The 21,183-nt window shown below is 38.8% G+C and overlaps 3 protein-coding genes across 8 annotated transcripts in view; 2 read left to right on the forward strand and 1 right to left on the reverse strand.

Annotated features, from left to right (window-relative positions):
• Positions 1–9,266, forward strand: part of LOC110832482 (follistatin-related protein 5) — a 205,766-nt gene extending 196,500 nt beyond the window's left edge. For 3 of the 4 annotated variants that reach the window (XM_022069532.2, XM_022069530.2, XM_022069533.2), the window contains exons 14-17: positions 263–413; positions 963–1,163; positions 2,670–2,816; positions 3,555–9,167. In XM_022069532.2, the coding sequence (XP_021925224.1) occupies positions 263–413; positions 963–1,163; positions 2,670–2,816; positions 3,555–3,784 (729 nt within the window). In that variant the 3' untranslated portion in view covers positions 3,785–9,167. Of the gene's footprint in view, positions 1–262; positions 414–962; positions 1,164–2,669; positions 2,817–3,554 lie in introns of all 4 variants that reach the window. The other variant, XM_022069531.2, reaches the window with a different exon arrangement.
• LOC110832496 (uncharacterized) lies at positions 748–12,239 on the reverse strand. Of its 2 annotated transcripts, none has more exons than XR_015537927.1 (2): positions 9,927–10,451; positions 748–3,943 (listed from the first exon to the last, which is right to left on the reverse strand). XR_015537927.1 is itself a non-coding variant. In XM_087358919.1 (2 exons), exons 1-2 carry the CDS (start codon positions 12,222–12,224, stop codon positions 3,893–3,895), a joined length of 372 nt encoding a protein of 123 aa, XP_087215045.1. In that variant the 5' UTR covers positions 12,225–12,239; the 3' UTR covers positions 748–3,892. The 2 variants fall into 2 exon arrangements, 1 of the variants encoding a protein (XP_087215045.1); XM_087358919.1 differs by lacking the exon at positions 9,927–10,451 and adding an exon at positions 11,904–12,239.
• Positions 12,240–16,884: 4,645 nt separating this feature from the next.
• Positions 16,885–21,183, forward strand: part of LOC110832494 (uncharacterized) — a 31,154-nt gene continuing 26,855 nt past the window's right edge. Inside the window, exon 1 of one of the 2 annotated variants that reach the window (XM_022069565.2) lies at positions 16,885–17,104. The gene's annotated coding sequence lies outside the window, so the exon portion shown is untranslated. The remainder of the gene's footprint in view (positions 17,105–21,183) is intronic. The other variant, XM_022069562.2, reaches the window with a different exon arrangement.

Consider the following 21,183-nt stretch of genomic DNA (forward strand, 5'->3'; position numbering starts at 1 on the left):
ATTCATATGGTGTTAATGTGTTCTTTAATTAATATTAATCACAACCAGTATGTAGTAATGCATGTAGCCATTCTACTGAATATAATGTGTATGGTTAAAAAGGCAAGACCACTATGTACTGAAGACTACGTAACCTTCATACTTCTTAATGCCAGTACTAACCTGGTGACCCAGCCTACAATTTATCAGTATGGAAAGCCCATGTAAAGTTTGGCCTTAAATCAAATATTGATATGTACTGTTACTAAGTTTCACTGTACAGGATATGACACACATGTTCAAGTATGGGTATGTGACTCACACAAACCAGCGAGGGCTGTACAAACTTGACTTGGCCAACATGCGCTACACCAGAAGTATTGACCTGACACCATTCAACTGCGTACCACGACAGATACAGTTCTCTGCTCTGTGTAAGTAGGCAGAGTACATTGCGAGAAATTGCTGTTTAACTCTGAAGACGCTACAACAGGAAAGTGTAATAATATCTGATATCATATTCATGCAGATATTAAGTATTAAAAGTTGAGAAATTTCATAATATTTTTACTTTAGAAGAAACTGAAATATTATCCTTTAATGGTCTTGACACTGATCTGTGCGGCCGGGTACACCACACGTTTCCTGTTGTACCACTTATGACTTCACTAGGTGCTTGCAATAGGTTTTGAGTTTTCTTTTGCTACATTTTAAGCTCTTATTTCTAACTATTTGGTAACGGATACTACTTAATAAAAAAGCTTCTCATTATGCAGCCAGAATTGTTGTATTATATGTGTCTTTTGCCTAGTACATGAACACTATGTTTACATTATCATATATGGATCAGTCAGTTTTGTGAATGTACATTTTGTCGAAGCTTCTGAAGTTCTAAGGATATTGTGATGTTTGAAGGCAGTTGTGTCAAATACTTCTTGTCTGCTGTCTATATTTAGCGTATAACAGATATGGCTGTTCTGCAGATGGATTTGTGATTATGGAGTGCGAGGAGCCCGTCACAGGTCGACCAACAGGGCAAATTTTGCTGGACTATCTGACAGACACAGTGCTCACTCAGAAGACCGGGCTGTTTGGTCACCCTCACGTGTCCCCCAACAGTCGCTCAGTTGTAACATTGGACAGAGGTCATGATGGAGTCACACTTGTGGTGCAGGAAGTTACTGGTCAGTTACAATTCCGAATTAGTCCTTATTAACCCCTGGTGTCCGACTATCAAGCTGGCTCGTGAGCACGGCCTCCAACATAATTTTTTCATGGATGGTCACTGAAGAAGACTTAATTTTATTCAGTCACTGTAAAAACTTCAAATCTTAACACTTGCAGTTCCTTCAAGATCTTGTGAACTCTGCAGTAGGTATGTGGGAATGAGTCCGAAGAAAGAACAAAGATGTGATGATGATGATAATAGTTTATACCTCAGGGAGTGAGGTGGGAATAGGCTGCTGAAACTTACAGAATGTTTTATAATTTGAAATCATACATGTTTTGAGTGGTTAGCACTCCTAGCTTGTATTTGGTAGGTCTGGGCACGGAGTCCTGGAGACTAATTCTCCTGACTGAGATTTTTCATGATTTTCTTCATTTTCTCCAGACAAAGGCTGGGATAGTCCTTTAAATTCAGCCATGACTGCTTCCTTCTATATCCCTCCCAGTCCTTCAATCATCCTGTCATTCAGTGCTATAAACAGTAATCTGAGCCATTGACAGTATTGTTAAGTAAATCATAACTAACTAACTAACTAGATGGCTTACCGAACCCGAAGGTTCATCACCGAATTAACCAAAGCCCTCCCCCGGACCCTGTCCTGGGCCAACAAAATCTAGTTTCCTTCGACTCCTATCTCCCATAGATCCCACCTGAGATTATCCTCCCATCTACGTCTAGGTCTCCCCAGCGGTCTCTTCCCTTCAGGTTTCCCAACCAGTACCCGGTTCACACTTCTTGTCCCATCCATGCGCTCCACATGCCCCGCCCATCTCATTCTTCCTGACTTAATTACCCTTGAGTACAAATTTTTAAGTTCGTCATCATGCAGTTTTCTCCACGCCCCATCGTCTTCCCTCTTAGGCCCAAATATCCTCCTCAACACCCTGTTCTCAAACACCTGCAATCTGTGTTCCTCCCTCAGAGTGAGAGACCATGTTTCGCACCCATACAAAAGAACAGGCAAAATTATTGTTTTGTATACTTTAATTTTCATGGTTCTTAGAAATCAGACGGGAAGACAAAATATTTTGAACTGAAGTAAATCATAAATAAATAAAAAAAATATAAATTGTGTGCTTTTTCCCGCCATTGTTTTTACTACTTTATCTGACATGTTACTGTGTGATTTAGACTAATATTTCACGTGTCATTTGATTTTGCCTCCGGTTTTGTGATGACGTAAAGTGATTCAGATTCAGTGGCCAACCCATAATGTGAAATCTACTTTGAAATACCTGGCAGTAAAGGTAAGGCAAAGATTTCCTTGTGCCTGAGGACAAAACTGTGAGGGAATATAGGATATGAGGGGAGCGTCATATATCGTAGATGTTTCCAGTTGATGGAGAGTGAATGATGTGCTCAGATTATTAACTTGGTCCAAGAATCTGTTTATAGTTTCATATGACGATGTGTTTTTCTTTATATGGCCAAGAATATGATGATCTATTTGTTCTGTTTGTAGAAAGTGGTCTGAAGTTCTTATTTGATGTGAAGACGACATTGAACATCAGTGATATCACGTTCTATCCCTCACAAACCACACATGGCTATGACCTGTATGCCAGTGCAACAGATAAGGAAGACATCTTGTTTCTCAATCTGGTGACAGGTAGGCATATACGTACACAGCCAGTGTAGAGGGACAGTTACTCAGCGGTACCTTTCCTTCTCCGCTAATCATCCATGACGTTACTAATATCTGCTTTCATCATATACTTCGTTCATGATGACTATAGAATGAATATAAATACGTATCAAACAGATAGTGACAAAACTAGCCACAAGATATGAAGTTTCCTAAAGCACAGTTCATGTTATCTGTTTGTTACAGCGGAACAACGGGCAGTCAGACAAGAAAATTAATCTGTGTTAAATCGACAAATTTTCTACGAAGGTTTCAAGTGAAAATTTTGGATATTATAATCATGTTCATTAGTGGAAGTCCATCAAGTACTATAGCACTAATGCTAAACAGTTCCGAGGGGTGATAAGTAGAATGAATGTGTGTGTTATAAGCGGCAGACTGCAAATTGTTTTAACATTTTAAGTTTTGCGACTGGGGTCCATAGTGGCCGCGCGGTCTGAGGCGTGGGTTTTGTGCCGATTGGTCGCAGGGACCGTGGGTTCGAATCCCACTCAAGCCATGGTTTTTCTGTGTTGTGCTTAGACCGCGTGGCCACTGCGGACCCTTATAAACATATATAAACATCATGTGACGTGGTGCATTTGGCATTGCATGAAATCTGTATTTTAGTTTAGGTTCCTTTTGTTTTCTTTGGTGTATTGTGGTGATGAATAATCATTGCACTTTCTTCCGTCAAGAGATGCTTTCACTGTTTTTCTGCAGGGAAAGTTGAGATGATCACAGGTGTGGGCAAAGCCATGCCCCCTACCCTCGCTCAGTGGGACACACCGAACCGACCCATTGCAGCCTCTGGAGTGTTCGGACACTATATGGTCACACCAGCCAATGAAGCCCTGTTTGTAGTCAATGGGGAGACGCGAACAGTGAATTGCGAAATTGGTGGGCTCGTTCATCCAAGGACTGTTGTCTGGGTGACGATGCAGCTCCAGTGAACAAAAGTGACCTAAGTAAAAAAATACTATATCAAACAGCCTTTTTTTGTTATTTTACACTGGTGAACACATGTGATTTAGCGTATTGAATTACACAGACTTCACTCATCATGTGGAATTGTGATGTACTGAGGAAGATGTAGAACATGGGCCCAGATGCTGAAATGAGAAGCAACATTATTGATTAATGCTTAGTTTTGATCTGCTTTTTTTAATTCCTACTTTTGTCTCTCTTTTTAACAGTAAGAAAGGAATGTGAAATCCATATTTATTATTCCATTTGATAGTGATCAGTACTGCATGTAGACATTTAAAATTTGATATTGAAGTAGGTCGTAAACATACCTACTACATATTTTGTATATAGCAGTTTTTCTATATTAAAAAACAAAGAAACAAATATAGTGACAATGTGAAACTTTTAGGTTACATCTGTCAGTCTGTACTATTAAAAATTAAGAAATATGCAAATTTCTAGCCATCCGATACAGACAAAAACACACTTATTAGTTCTGCACACAAATTATTTTATTTACTTTAGGTAATAATAAAATAGTAAATGTTGATGGCTTGTGTAGTGCTGAATGAAATGTCATGGTGATTTGGAGGAAGAAGTGGTTGTGGCCTGTTTCAACATTAGTCAGTGTGCCTTTCTGGGGAATCTATCGAGTACAAATCAGGCATATAACCACTGGTCTAACCAGCTTAGGAGTGGGACTGCTATGTGCTCTCATTACAAGTGTTAGCGGCTGGATCATAAACTAAGCAGACATCTTTGTGTCCTCTGAACTTACACAGGACTGTAAAGAACTGAATAATTGCCAAGGTAGTGTGTCTTGTTGTCCGGTCCAGTGTTTCGACGTGCACATCATGTGGCCCATGTTCAACATTCTTGGGTTAACCTTTATCATACAGGAATAATACTGTGGGCCAGTCAGCCAGACTGAACTCCGTAGTTAACAGTTCGGCAGCGTGCTACTGCAATGCGCGGCCAATTTGGACTGTGCGAAATATGCGACGCACGGCCGATAAAGGTTAAAAAGCTTCTCAGATATGTTAGTCCAAATTTACATGAATAAGATAAACAAGAAAGGGCATTCAGACAGGTTTATGTTAATTTATCTTCTTTATCTATACAAGTAAGATCACAAATGTTACTGTTGTCTGTGAATCGTCCTGTTTTGGATTACTTAAAAGTGATCGTATGCTGATGTTAGGTGCACGTTTAACCCATTCTCATTCTCTTGACTGTGTCCCCGACAACCAAAATCATGCTCGTATGCACTGTTTTCCATAAAGAGTTTATGGAACGTATGGTGACTGACACTGTGACTTGGGCAGTCATCCTGTGCTGTGGTGGACTGGGTTGTCATTGTTTTAAAGGAACTGACAGTCTCCATCTTCAGGGAACAGTGAATGGGTAGAACAAAGGATGGCCCAACACATTAAAAATACAGTGTAGCAGGTACTTTGCCAAAGAATTGCTCAGATAATTTCTCAAAAACATCAGCAAATAGCCCGAGTTAATTCTCATGGTCTGGTACCAAAAACATGAGAACTGGGTCTGATGTCACTCATTTAGCATTGAAACTGGTGACTAAGTGACTCAACTTACCACATCATGGTGGTTTTGTCACCTTAAAGTGGTAACACAGGTTTCAGTGTTTGACAATATTTTTAAATTGTTACAATGAAAAATTATTTTTGAAAAGTAAATTATGCTATGATTGCATTTACTTTGTGTTAGGGATTTGTTGCGTTTCCTCTGTACATGAAATAGATTTTTCTCGTTTATTTGCATCAGACTGTACGGTGAGATGTTAAACAAAATTTTACTTCAGAACTTGGTAAATACTGCCATCTTGTCAAGGAGCAATTTGTGAATGGGTTAAAATAAGAAGAGTGCTGGTGGAACATTGAAGCCTTGAAAATAGCTAAAAGACTTGCAGAATGGTTTGAGTTCTCTGTCTGCATTTCTTCACTGTTAGTATGAACAAAAACTGTTTGTTGCAACAAAATCTAACATTGAAACTTCTCCAAAATTTGATGGCACCACCATGTAGTTCTCATCTCTTAGGTGTGTGTCACAAAACAGAAACACTATAAGACAAGAGAAAAAACAGAAGTTTCATATTTGTTAATATCTTCATTATGTTTATGCCATATGATCTGCGGAGGTCTTGTAGCGTTAGATTACATGAAGAGACCATCATTTCAGGAACCATCTATGTCCCCATCATCAGGGTTTTGATGTCACATCAAAACCCTGTGTAACGTCGTAGCGCAGCTGATAGCCCAAGAAAATTTTATTGAGTTTAGTCATTGCAAAAGTTTGAAATCATGTAAGTATTCATGATGCTTGCCGCCATGGTGGCAGATTTTGTCCAAATTTTCTGCATTCATTTTGCAGTCTACCTAGTAGCAGCTTTTTCCATGTCAAGGCAAAAATTTAATGAGAAAGCAAAATGATTCTCCTAGTTTCCATAATATTCAGAAAGGTTAAACAGCTTTTGACTCTTTTAAAATTGTAATTTTCTTTGTTCCTATTCAAGTTATTCAAATAATGTTTCTTCTTGACATTGGATTTCAATAGAGTCATCATCCACTGACATCTGTCTATGAAGAAATAAACTATAAATTTTCAATTTATCATTGTGCAAAATGAAATTTTCTGTTGCACTGCAATGAAGTGCCTCCTTAAACTGAAACAGTGTATCTATATCACTGTTAGAAACGTATGATACAACAGGGGAGCAGTGTGAACATTTTGAAAAAAATTATCTCCTGCAATTCAGTGGTTCCCTGACTTCGGTATTCCGTAAAACTCTTCTTTCAGATGTCACAATGCAAACCTCTGTCCGAAAAGTCGTCCATTTCTCTGCCTTTAGACTGTTAAAAGTTTACAATGTTTTGTAGGTTATTCTTTTTGCAAAAAAAGATATGAAGCTAATGAACTGTATGCTCGTCATATATTCTTACGGAACCTACCCAGATCTGATCCGATCCAAACATTGTAGTTGAGTCATTGGCATTCTTGCTTCATATTTTGGAGGTCGCAGGTTTGATTATTTGCCAAAAGGCCAACTTTCTTGACTGAGCTTCTATGGATTTTCTCAGTGCCACCGTGAGAATGCTTTGATATGTCTTACAGTAGGCCACAATTGCTTCCTTCCACATCGTTCCCAGTACATCATCCTCAATCTTCCTCCCATTTCATACCATACAGCAGTGGTCCCCAACCTTTTTGTGCCTACGGGCACATTTGAGAGTTTATGAGATCGTGGCGGGCACCAACCAATTAACAAAGCCAAATTTTCTTTTCTCTGGACAGATAAGATATGGACACCAAATAATACACAAAACAACATGACGTTTAATGATACAAGAAACCATGCAATCAAAAATACGTAGTTTTATAAGTAAAATTATTATTACTCAAGTGGGAAATTAGTGTGATGTTTGGCGCTGCATTTCATCGGCCAGTTTTTCAAATTTGAGAGTGTAGGATGATGGTGCTGCTCGCAAGCAATTGTCAAGACGGACGTCAGTAAGTCGAGATCTGCGCTTTGATTTTATAATGTTCATGGTTGAACGGCCTTCATTATTCAGTATAACCTCTTTCCGTAACAACGCGGGCACCCAAAAAAAGCCTTGACGGGCGCCGCGTTGGGGATCACTGCTATACAGCATGTAGACTTCTGTCCAAACCTATATAGGAGCATTACTCATGTTGATGGTTTTTGTTTTCTTATTAAAACAATACTGACACATAAAATTAAATATAACAATAAACTTTTCCCGGTCAACCATTTGAAACATTCTGCATACATTAAACATGTGTACAAATCACAATTTCGGAAACACTGCTGTAAGTATAAATTTTGGAATTGCTGTTTGAGTGAACAAATTTAGAAGATCCTCATTCAACCTTATTACAGGAGAGTGAAGTCAAGAAACTTTGTCTCTTTCTCTGTGGTGCTCTGCGTAATGAGTACCTTCTGGAATATTCTGTTCCACCAGCACTACTTTGTCTCACCACAAACATGAGCACAATTTGTGCGACTCACAGCAGCATTTTGACAATATATTATAAGCTAGGATCTAGGACCTGTGAATGAATGCCTACCTGAAATTAATAATAGTTACTTAGAGGATGTTTTGAGTTGATTAAAATTACTTTTATGCTGAGCACCCATCAACATAAAGTTAGATTTTAATTTAGGTATCGGCACCATTTGCTTATCACTGTATGGACAAATGGAAATGTTTATTATGTACTGTGCTTACTTTCTGAGTGGCATGTGATGTTAAGGATGGCTGTCGTGCATATCAAAGAGCAGTCGCCACCAGCGCAGAAAAGGAATATTAATGTCAATTGATTTTGATAATGTGGTATGGTATGTGTTTGTATTGATGTTGGGATCTCCCAATTCCTATTTATTGATGCGTAAATTTTGTACATAATCTTCATCACGTACCATTAAACTGCACATTGTATAAATGCAACCTTGAGCCTTCAAATTTAAAAAATAGGAATGGGTTCTGCGGCCTGTTTTGTGCAGACAAGGCTTTACTCAGATACGCTTGGCAGCTGGGAGATACGTGTATCGTGTACGTGTTTGTAAGTATGAACAAGAATCTGATCTTGCAGACTTATTGTAAGGATGGTATTCCACACATGCAAACATACTGTAGTTCTTTGTAAAAAAAATTTATCCTTTTTTGCATCTTGTACTTCATCTCCTGGCTATCTATAGTGAAATATTTTGAAGATTTCTGTCTTCTGGGTTGTTGCGCTGTGTAGTCTGGTAGATGTTTACCAACGTTTCAGAGGTCATACTGCCTGCGTCATCAGGGCGATGAATATTCCCTGATAACGGAGGCAGTATGACCTCCGAAACGTTGGTAAACTTCGACCAGACTACACAGTGCAACAACCCAGAAGACAGAAATCTTTAAACTCACCGCTGTGAAAACCTCAAATCTTATGTGAAATATTTTGTTTGTGTGAGCATGGTTGTCTATTGTGTGTCGGCTTGTGCAGAATATTTGTATATAAAGTAATGACACTCCAGTTTGTATAGTTTCAGTTTGAATCTCTTTGATCCTCTGTTAGGTACGAGTCATTATACTTCTGTCAGTAAATGGATTATTCTTTTCACCAACACATCAAGACCACCTCCGGGGTCCATCTAGCTACCTGTCCGATTGATAACGGGGCCTCTTTCCTGAGGAAGTATGGCGGTCGGAACAAGAAGCTCAGCTTTACCTCTGTGACCTCCATTCACGTATGATGTTTTCTAGAGATACACTTTTAATGCACTTCTAACTTAATCTTGTAAAAAGTGAAGCTATGTAAAACATTAAAGAATTTGGTTTATAATTCTGGAAAAAAAAACATTCAGCATTCCTGTTACCACGATCAGGCAATTAATGTTTAACCTGAGAACCAAATTAAACCAATAAATACACTGTGGACAAAGTTCTTCATTAATGAATATTGCAGGATGTGGCACACAAAGTTACTATGGTGCTTGTTATGACTGCCAAATTTAGAACATCCTTTATAACTGTTTGCTGATGTAAAGTAGAAGGTTAACCACTTGTGTCATCTGAGATGGACTCATGGCCAAGCAGCCCTAATTCTTGGTCATGTAAATGCCACCTTTTAGATCACAGTGCAGGAAGTTAAAAGAATCCTCACTTCACTACAAACTCATTGTGCACCATTTATTTATTAATAGTTCATTTAACAATGTTATCTGTAGATCAGACTATAGAGTGTTGAATGGTAAGATCAATGAATAATGAATCATAAAGTGTATGGATGGAGGTAATCATTACATTATATAAGGTACTATCCAAGCATTTGATAGGAGATACTGAGAAAAGCTACAGAAAATCTCAGTATAACCAGTCTATGAGTTGAGATTTAATCCCAGGAACTCTCAAATATGAAATGGGAATTGTAATCAGTTAGTCACGATGTTTAAAGGAGATCACTACCAAACATGAATTTTACCTCCTGTGATGTTCTGTTCAAATTTACTATTGTTCCAGTTTTGTTCAAAGTATTGAAAACTTAAACAATGCACATCTTAAAAGGTCAAACGAAATACTGTTATAAAGATAAATTCCTTACTGAAATCCGTGGTACCATGAACTGCATTATGCCACACTTATAATTATGAAGAGAGGACTTGAGACAGAGATTAAAGCTACATTTACGTCTAGATGAAAAATAGTATGCTAGCAGGACTAACAACTCCTCGCCATAAAAAAGTAAACAAGTTACGAAATGTTGCATCGGCCTTGGGGACTTCAGAAGATTGTTGTTTCAGAGTGCAGACCCACGTACTAAAGGAATAAGAAACACGAATAAATCCTGGAGTATGGATGCAACACATTCTCATTTTGTTGGCCTGATGACTATCAGACTCAAATGGTCAAAGACTTACCATAGTGCATTCTGGCTGTGAACACAAGTTACAGGTGCATATCTATGCCTTAAATTTCGTCATAGGCAATTACCATTGTGCAATACAGAAAGTGGATAATCATAATCTGATTATCATTTTTCCAAAAAAACAAGTTGTGGTGACAGATATGCCCCATTTTACAAAGTGAAATTTAATCACACCCAACACTAAAAATGAAGAAATGTTCAGGATTCAGCACGTTTTTTGTAAATAACCTCAAAGAAAAACGAAACAATGGACACACTGTGTCCCAGTAGCAGCAAATAGAATGCAATCGAGAGGTGAGAAACTGTAAATACGAAGAAATTGTCCACGGCATTACTGACAGTAGAAGAAACCTTTTTCTTGACTGCCTTGGTTGCCAGACCTGCCTCAACACTTGAAACGAGAGCTTTATTGAATGCACGAAGAAAGATGCTTCCTTTCGAGAAGTAGGCGACAATTTTTACAGGATAAGCCTCCAGGTCGTTCATAGTACATACGTAGTTACTGTTGTTTACAGTATTAAGATAATTCTCTATAGAATATGATTCTGCTAGCGTAGCGTAACCCCTAGTATCGATTATGCGTTGTACGCAAAAAGAAGGTGGATCACAGTGCTCTTTTCGACTCATGAGTTCTTTATGAATTTCATAGTTCGAGTTTTGGTAATACACATCAAACTCGGGTCTAAATCCAAATTTCAAACCTGAATCGATAAGTTCTTCTAAAGTTCTGATCTGTTTATCATAACCGGGATCGACAAGGTAACTGGTTAAGAAGGTCTGGAAAACAGCGTTGATAGCGAAGCAGTGACACATCCAGGAGAAAATTATCAATCTTAGCCGGCATGTACGTGGCATCTCTGTGACACACACCCCCATAGCTATGGCCCAGACGTTGTACAGGTCGTTGGAGATGCTGGTGTAAGTGGAGGTTTCCAGAGATCGATTTGCCAAACACCAAATAATGACAGAGACAGCAAAAATTGCCACGACCACGACCGCCCAGACAGACGCAGAGAATATCCGAGAAATACTATAAAGACGAGGCATGGGTCGGGCACATGGGACGTACCAAGTGTATTTTGTTTCGTGGTACGAAAATGAAGGATCTAAAATATCAGCGATGTCTTTAATGAGCGGGATTCCTCCAACAGTTATTTCGGACGAACCAAGTAGCACTTCGCTAATCGACGAACGGATTCGATCGTAGAGAGACATGTCATTTGGTCGACCAGAAATGTAATTGACTGTTATGTTTAATCTTTTAGCAGTTTCGGATATGTACGTCTTTTCTGCGATTTTCGAATTCGGTATGGATATGTCAATACGACATCCGTGGAAATGCCTCGGATATTTGTCTGGAAACAGTGTTCCATTGTTACCGAGCTTTGTGTCGCTTTGCGTATCCCATTTGCTTAGAAGAACAGCATCTGTGATGATTTCGCAGCTTTTATCAGACTGGTAGGGAAACGAGGCGTACAAATGAAGCACAGAGTTTTCGTTAACCGCCACCAGAACATTTAGGGCCTTGGTGTTATCCCAGAGTTCCCTCAGGAGATTCAGAGCCAGCAGATGAGGTATAGCCTCGCACTTGGTCACCACCACAAGAAAGCGAGCTTCATCCCCCCACAAAACACTATCTGTTATCTTGTCTACCTGTTTTTCTATGTCTTCCGGTCCTCCAGTTAAAATTACGTAACTTCCGATCTTGTCGTGGTGTTTCTCGTAGGGCGCTAGGGTCACACTATCCGTGCGAGACACGCGTAGAGGCCACAATTCGATGTTCTGAAGATTTTCCATTACGATGTCCAACAGCCCGTCACCGCTTCCTGAACTAGACACTAGCAAAGTCCGATCAAGGTCGAAATGACGACGCGCAATAGTTGTGATACACAACGCCAGATGTCTCTGATGTGTTCTCTCTGTCGATAAACTTTCGACTAGCGCAAACACAGCAAGAGTGAACACCGTCTTCATGTTACCTACGGAAACGAAATGTATAATAAATAACATGATGCCCTCCGTTCGTCCATTGACTGTTCATTCGGTATATCACTAAATATAACCTAAAAACCAGGATGCCATCAACAAAAGCTGCACATCATTACAAAACTGTGAGAGTGTGAACTTTCGTATATTAGCACTTCTACTAGAAATTCGCTGTTGTTGACAATTGCCTCTACCTAATATTTCTAAAAAGTAAGGAAAGTCCTCTACAACAATTTTGCTAAGAGGAATTTGAATTTTGATTAGGAAAAGAAGATATTATGCTAACGTTGCAGAAATTAGATCGCGTCTCACTGAAAATAAAAGAGAAATCGGGGATCCCCCTGGGGTGGAAGCACTGTTACCAACTCATCAGCAATTTCAGGTTTACATGCAAAATCAATTATACTTGAGATTATCTGATAGCTTTTCATGTTGGTACTGAATAATTGTAAAAGCCTAATATCTATCGTGATAATGGCTAAATTTTCAAATTAGAGAAAGTTTTCGGTAAGTCAAATTCCATTGTTTTATTTATTTTTTTTCCTACACGTTTGAAAAATGCTGATTATGGCCTGTGTAGATAACGGTATATCCTAATTTGGCGTAAATATTACACTGTTATTTCTAAATTTCCACTTGCAGCAGTGGCGTTGCGTAAAACTTGCACGTGACAGAGAAGACAAAAATCCTTCAATTACACAGTGTCCAAAAAAAGATGTATACACATTATGACACAGAATTGTTCCCGCCGTTCGCCAGATTTAACCTCACCTGACTTTTTCTCGTGGGGTTACTTGAAGGACGCTGTGTACAGAACAAAGCCAAACAAGAGCTCCGGTAGAAAACTAAGGGTCAATGCTTTAATTAAAATACATTTATTTCATTTATTTAATGTGTGTATAGCCGCGCGGTCTGAGGCGTCATGCTTCGGACCGGCGATACTGAATGTTCGCTGGTTCGAGTCTCGGGGGAAAAGAAATTTTCTCGTGAGCTTTCGACCAGTGTATGGGACCGGTGCCAACCCAGCATCGTGAGGAAATTGGGGAGCTATAATGAGTAGCGTAATCCGGTCAGGAAAACTAGCAATGGCTGGGGGTTCGTCGTGCTGACCACACGTCACCCTATATCTGGTTGGATGATCGTGAACGTGAGACCAGCAGCCAGCTAGCCGGCTTTGGCTCTCAGAGGGCTCTTACGCCACGGATTATTATTATTATTATTATTATAGAATTTACATCTTTTTTGGGACACTCTGTATGAGACGCTTAAAATAACCGATATTTGTCAAACATAAACACGACACTTGCCAAAACCTTTTATTGATGTAACAGTCATTGAAGTGTATATAACACTACGGAGCTTTTGTTGTTGAGTTTATGGTAAATATAAAATAAATTGCTAAAATTGTAAAAGATATGACATGTATCGTCTTCATCGTAACTGTTCAAATATTTCTAATGAAATTTATACAAGTAGATTGTAAATGTGACTAGGATGTAGCGTGTACCTGAGGTTGTAGTTGTAATGACTCGAAAACCTTAATTTATTACGTCATAAGCTGCCAATTTCCCTTTGCGCCTTGTTTAGCTGTGCACTGCAACCCACGTCTCTCCGTCTGACAGGCAGGATTCTTCAGCCTTCTGCTCTAACGACTGTGCTCACTGCATGAACAAATGACTGTCACGCGTATTTCAAAAGAGACATTTGTACTTTGGGTTAAAGTGGATGGTCCATTTGTCTGTATTTCCTAATGGGTATTGAAGTACTTTATAATTTGATAATCTACAGCAAAGGGAATGTATAGGTGGTGTCGTTTGATCGATAAAGAATATTTATTTCTGAGAAAACTGTAAAGAAACATCAGCGAGGAATCGATTTAGACGAAACCAATACTGACAATAAAACTGGAATGAATCTAATTTTTCCGGAAAAATATCTGAATAACGGAAGCATTTTATCATTTTGTAAATTCACAGTTTACAAAATAATGAAATGTCTCCTTGGCTACATTTTAAGCCTCGAGGACCTTCAGGTTCTTAATAAAAGAAGTAATGATATTCATTCATGTGAATCATGAACAATTATAGTCTGAGGAGAGTAACCAAGCGACTTGGATGTAAGTTGTGAGCTGTAAGATAGTCTTGCATTCTAGAAACACAATTGATCATCGCAGTTCACGTATCTTAGAAGAAATAAACTTGCAGTGGCCAATTTGAATATGGGAAAACAATTTAAATCAGAACTGGAACCAAGGAAATAATTAATGCAGATGTTAGAAAGTGTAATAAATCCATTCAGGAACGTTGGTTTCTTTGCGACTCACTGGCGAAATGCGTTAATATCTCCAGAGTCCAGTCGCGTTCTTCTTGTCTGTCACTCGGTGTGTTGACCTCCTCCAGTTTCCTCGGAACACAGCACCAAGTAAATATGTCGTTAAATGCAATTACAGTTAAACTCTTGTAAATAGCCACGGTGGTCTAGCGGTTAGAACGCTGGCATCGTAATCCTGGGGTCTCGGGTTCGATTCCCGGCGGTGCCCGAATTTATAACTTGTGTTGGGCAAGGCCGTGGTCTAGGCAACACGGAGTTTTCCTCCGGGGGCTTCCCCGGTTTCTCCGTGGCATCCCAACAATTACTCCATTCACACACAGAAGAAGGCAATGGCAAACCACTTCTGGATCATCTGCCAAGAACGTATATGAACAGGTCCCAGTCCGAGAAAAGGATGGAAGGATCCTGTTCATATGGACCTGTCGTCAGACAGAACACTAAATAATAATAAGATGAGGTGGTCTAGCGGTTAGAACGCTGGCCTTGTAATCCTGGGGTCTCGGGTTCGATTCCCGACGGTGCCTGAATTTATAACTTGTGTTGGGCAAGGCCGTGGTCTAGGCAACACGGAGTTTTCCTCCGTGGCATCCCAACAATTACTCCATTCACACACTGAAGAAGGCGATGGCAAACCACTTCTGGATCATCTGCCAAGAACGTATATGAACAGGTCCCAGTCCGAGAAAAGGATCTAAGGATCCTGTTCATATGGACCTGTCGTCAGACAGAACACTAAATAATAATAAATAAATTGACGGTAACCTTTCTTTTAACACGTGGTTCTGTTGATTTCGGATGCCTTCTAAGACGGACAGTAATTGCAATCATTTTACGTATTTCTTAAAGTATGCCGACATTAAAGGAGTTGAAAAACGGAGAGACTCCTGCTGAAGAATAAGAATAAGAAGAAATGTAGTCTGTCCTGGCGACTAAAATAAGGGTCATTGAAGACTCAGGTTCCCTTCACCGAAATTCTTGTTTTCAATCTAAGACTATTTTGGGAAGTTTATTTATTACGTTGTTAATGAAGTAACTTTTCTATTCTGTTACGTTAAGAATACATGAAAATGTCCGTTGCTGCCAACTATGCCCTATACCGTCTTTTAGCTGGTAGAGAGAAATTTTTCTCTTTCTGATGAATGTTGGCAACAACGACATGATGTGAGTGAATTCAATATGGTTGCCACCTATAGGCGGAAACGTACAACTCAAAAGTAAGTATTTATCGAATCTTGTATGATTTTTTCACATTTTTGTAATGACTTAAAGTTGAAATTACGTACTATGTGTGTTTATCATTTTTCTAGTGTTACTGAAGCTGGATCTTGTTTTATTTGATGATTGTGCAAATACGTAGTTTATTTTTGTTTATATTTATCACCTTATGCACGTAACAACACTTACCTAGGGGCATCCCTAGGTCCTTAATTTATTTTTCCAAGTGAGATTCTGATTTGGAAGACGTTAAAACATGTGGCCAGAAGAGACACTTGTAAATATTTTCTCTTCATAATACTAAAAACAAGTTACTAACTTCGAAGCCGAATTGTGAGTTTCCATTGCAGTAAAATAGGGTGTAGGAAGACTGGGGGGAAGAGCCCAACTCCTGCAAAATGAACTTTGCAGGTCTTGGGAAAAGAAATTTTCTTATCTATCTTCAGATGATAATTATGGTGATGCTAAATCTGCTTTTGCCCATTATGTTGCTAGAGTCCGGTGGCGTGTTTCTGTGAACACGTTGATGAATCTTTGCGTTCCATAAAGAAAGTGGGCTATTCTTTGGCAAGTCGAGTATAAACTCGACCTTTCAACGAGTATCCTGCACCATGGAGTGAGTGACCTGTTACTGTAGCCTGCATTTGTTCCTTAACAGCATTAGATTCAGCCAATCGTAAACAGCGACCCCAAAGGCTTTCATTTAAGTTCAGATAAACATTTTAAAACACCAAATAACACTTCTGTATCACAAAATAGTTGGCTTAATTAATTTTCTCTCCTAAGTTGAACTAAATTCGTTCAAAGGAAACTTTCAGGATTTATTAGATGTGGTAAATCTGGCACCTTTTTATTCGGGCTACACTCCAGACAATTAATCACGAACTGTGAACCAATTTGAGTTACATGTAACGCGAAACAACCTCTGTTGTTGATTCACCTCAGTTAAATAACCCAAGAACCTGACAACGAGCAGGAGAGGGGATTGCTATGTTCCGAGTGGGCACGGTCTCTCTACTCGCTGCTGTACCCGCCATCTGTCAATCCACGCACGCACTGCGTTTCCAGTAGCGACCCTCCACCCTCAGAACTTGAACCCCGGGACCGAGGACAGAAAAGCTTTTCGTGAGCCATTTCAACATCGCGTCCTGACTTCGGAGGCGGGAGATGTAGGTCTCGCGAATTTAAAACTCGTCCAAAAAGGAAAGTAGTTACGTAACGTACTTGCCAAGACAACCCACTTACACTTCATCTCTTCTTCGCATTTCACGTTTAGCTCGCCAAGAACACCGACACATGGACAAGCTCTGACCTACTCGCAGGTAAGTACTCGCTCATTTGACGACGTTTTTACTAACGTCAGACGTAACAAACTAACTCAGCTCACCGAGATCTTATTTTTAACATTCACGTGAATTAGGCCACGATCTAATTTTCACGAATCGTATAACAGAATTTTTGAAAAAAAACCTGATCAATAAATTATCCCCGATTTTTTTTTTCCATTCTCGTTCTGTACTGAGCCTGACAAATCCAGTCTGCATAATCGTATATAATTTCTCTAAGATCCAGTTTAATATTATCATTATAAACTACACGTAGTCTCTCAAATGATGTGTTCCCTTCAGGTTCACCTACTAAAACTCTGTCTTCTGTGTTCCCTCTCCCTGATGACGGAGGCATGTACAGCCTCTGAAACGTTGCTAAACTTTTACCAGACTACAAGGCGCTACAAATCAGAAGGTAGCCATATTTGTATTCACCGCTGTGAAAACCTCAAATTTAACTCTGTATATATTTATAATATTTCTATGTGTGCTACATGCTCCGAAAACATCACCCTTCATCATGTGATCATCTTAATTTTTATATGATAAAGATTATAGATCATTTTGTAATTTTCTCCAGCCTTTTGTTAATTTTTCTCTCTTTGAGATATTGTTCTCAAAGATCTGTTCTCAAATAGGCCTAAATTCAATTTATAGGTTTCATTTTACCCCATTAAATGTTATTGTCGATCTACTAACCAATTACTAAATATTTACAAAATGCTAACGAAAGTATTTAGGTCTAGAAAATTAAAATTCTATTCTAGTGGATTTAGCGAGATTTGAAGTCTTCGCTGTGGTTAAAATGTTAATTTCGCTTTTCCGGATTGTGTGAGTAACTGTCAAGGTTTTTGAGGTTTGAATATACTGACTTTAAAGCATCACAACGCAGAAGATCTGAATTTAATAAATTTTATTTTTTACGCATTTATCTTACAGTTGCTGGGTCAAATAGTTGTAGACAGTTGCCCTCAGAAAAGACTATCCCCCCCCCCCTAGAAGAATTTTTCTGGATGTTCTGGCAAAGGTAAAAGTCCCTAGCTTCTAGCGAATTAAAATTCTCTCGAAAAGATTTCGAAGAAAAGTTACGCGGAAAATTTGATGGACCATTTGAAAAAGTCAATGCAAATGGAAAGATGATAGATCTATTAGGAATTCTGGTTGTGAGGATATGACTTGTTCAGGACAGGATCTAATGGTAGACATTCTTAGTTTAAACAAGTTAGGAACTTCAAGCATCGCGTAATAAGTCTGGTGTTTTGGTCAGAATTTAACCCTGATATTTTACAATGGCCCCAGTGACGTCAGCTTTGTCTGGGATCAGGTACTTTTGCGTTGTCGGGTGTCTGGATGGGTGATGACGTTATCAGGGAGGATTCCCGATCAAAACCAAACTAACCATGGCAACCAAGGTAAAAGATCTGGAGTCATACAACTATTGAGAATAAACAAAGTGTAATGCTGTGTGTAAAGTGGTCGATAAGATTTTCCGAACTAAATGGAAAATTCAGTGGATCGACATTTTTTCGTAAAATTCTCCAATATGAAATGTCATACATGTCGGTCTATCAGTTCACGAGTTGTTTAAAGACCTTGGGCAGACAGTCGGATGGGGCGATTTCAGTTGGCACTTTCAGTGTTCCGAATGCTCATAAAATTACGTTGAATCTTTGGGTTCTACTACCGGAAAGTTGAGGAATTTAAAACTCCTTGCAGAAAAATTAAGAATGTTTTCATGAAAGTTACTAAAATTTGTATAAATCTGTAAGGGATAAAGCTAAGATATTACTTAAAGTCATTGACGGATGGACGAAGGAAACCCTCTGGTTTCCCCGTTTTCGGCTAATCCGCAGGCAACCAGTGCTTCTGAATAAATTTCGCCAAAGACGGTTCTATCATAAATAGTCCAGATGCGACTACTGACATCCGAATTTCCAACTATCTGTCCTCCAGTTAACGCCCGATAGATGTCATCATTTCAACGAATCACGTTTCATATACACGTGATCTAACAAGTATATTGTAATCGAAAATATAATGTTTATAATATTTTGGATTTATTTTAATATCGAAACTTGATATATTAAATCATTATTCGCCAAAGTCAAAATTCTTATAAACCAAACTAACAATCATTATAAACCAAATTCCGTTTAATATTGGTTTCATCGTTATTCGGCAATCGTAGGTCTGTGTGCAGAGTGGGTTAACAATTCCTGAAGTGTCTGGAGCGACATAGAAAGTGAAATATTAATATTTTGGCAAAAGTTGTATAAAACCGCTGTTTCCGCCTTTAACATAACATAACCTAACCTAACATAACCTAACATAACATAACATAACATAACATAACCTAACCTAACCTAACCTAACTCAACCTAACCTAACTCAACCTAACCTAACCTAACCCAACCTAACTCAACCTAACCTAACTCAACCTAACCTAACTCAACCTAACCTAACCTAAGCTAACCTAACCTAACCTAACATAACATAACGTAACCTAACCTAACCTAACCTAACCTAACCTGTGTCTCCGCCGCAACAAGACATTTTGTTAAAGCTTTGTAACCCACAACAAACAACTGACATTTGTATACAAATCTGCGTTGAAGTACTGAATGTATCCAAATAAACTACATCTCGAATTTCGCGATATTTTATTAACAAATATTCAAATACCATAACTCAGCAGAAAGAAACACAAATAAATAGAAACTAACATTTCGCAGTCCTTCAACTGAGAGACTGTTCATGTTCGTTGACCAAGTTCAAATCTGACGTTGGCAACACTGGTAACTATAAATATTACGTAATTATTTCTCCTCTGGATGCAACCGTGTCAGGTGGCTGAATGTAGAAAACACAAATGTTTCTTCCTGTACAAGGAAATATGTTTAGTGTCTCGACATTAATATATTCTTCTGGGTTTTAGCTCCGTGTATAAAAGTGAGTACATGTCAAGGATTTTTTTATTAAACTTTATAAAATATCATTCCACTGGAGAATCTTTGAATGTTTAATTTTCTACTGTCAATAATAATACCAATATGGCGGCCGTGAGAAATTAATCCCTTTGGTAGAAGGACATCGATAAAACAGTCGAAGCGATGAGCCAAATATCTCCATATAAATCCGTAGTCAAAAATGCGGAGTGATTTACTTTGTACGTTTTCTGTAGGACGGACTTTAGTATGAACCTTTCATACTTTAAGTTATTGGGACATTCTGACGGGTGTATGTACAGAGCTCATTATGCCTCCATTTTATTCACGACTGCAAAGAGAGAGAGAGAGAAGGCTCTGTGTCCAGAGTCTGTTCTTAACTACTCTGAGACGTGCTGTGATTTCTGACATATCGAACTGTAATTTATTGAATTCAAGCTTTCCCAGACTTAATACGTGTATATTTAAGCACCAAATCTTTAACAACCCAGGAAATTCCGGGAGGTGTACTTCTGTCTGCATGTTTCAGATGACTTATTCTATATGGCGATCGGGGTTACATCTTCCTAGTCGAGTTAAAACTTCGCATTGTAAGATAAACAAATGAATGTCGAATTTATGTCGGCCTATATTAATAAATCAGTTATCACATTCATTCAAATTTCGGTCATTGTTTATTAACGGAGAAGAAAATGAGATACAATAAACATATTTCATTTGGTATATAAACATATTATGCTCCGAAATATCGATTGTTTGCGTATATTTCGTTCAGGAGGTGAGATTGTATCCCTCCGCACCCCGATCGACGCAAACACTGGATCTAATTGTTGAACGCAATTCAGAAAATGACCGAATGAGTGCGTACGTAATAACAGTTGTGCAAACCTAAATCGATATCGAGTTTCAGTGATGTAAAAAAAAAAAAAATCCCCGCCAGTCACACGCGCTCTAGTGGCTGGATTCCGTTATGCTACGGTGAGAAGGCGGACAAGTTACATAAGCAGCGCCCACAGATCTCAACCCGATCCGAACCGATCGATGGAGTAGGAGCACAAGTTAAAAACTTAGTTCCGCGGATGCATACTACAAGGGTTTCCACTGATCGGTGGTGCTGCATTTATATTC

This window comes from Zootermopsis nevadensis, unplaced genomic scaffold (assembly GCF_977971745.1).
Source record: "Zootermopsis nevadensis isolate Lab colony 2312 unplaced genomic scaffold, Znev_1.0 Znev_ptg000030l, whole genome shotgun sequence".
Classification (NCBI taxonomy): domain Eukaryota; kingdom Metazoa; phylum Arthropoda; class Insecta; order Blattodea; family Termopsidae; genus Zootermopsis; species Zootermopsis nevadensis.

Bases quoted from the DNA above. Each gene is read 5' to 3' on its own strand.
- LOC110832496 (XM_087358919.1), bottom strand. From the start codon at position 12,224: ATGAAGACGGTGTTCACTCTTGCTGTGTTTGCGCTAGTCGAAAGTTTA. The intron at 3,944-11,903 runs GTAGACAAGATA...TTCTCATTTCAG, and splicing joins CGGAAGACATAGAAAAACAG to CATCTGGGCCCATGTTCTAC.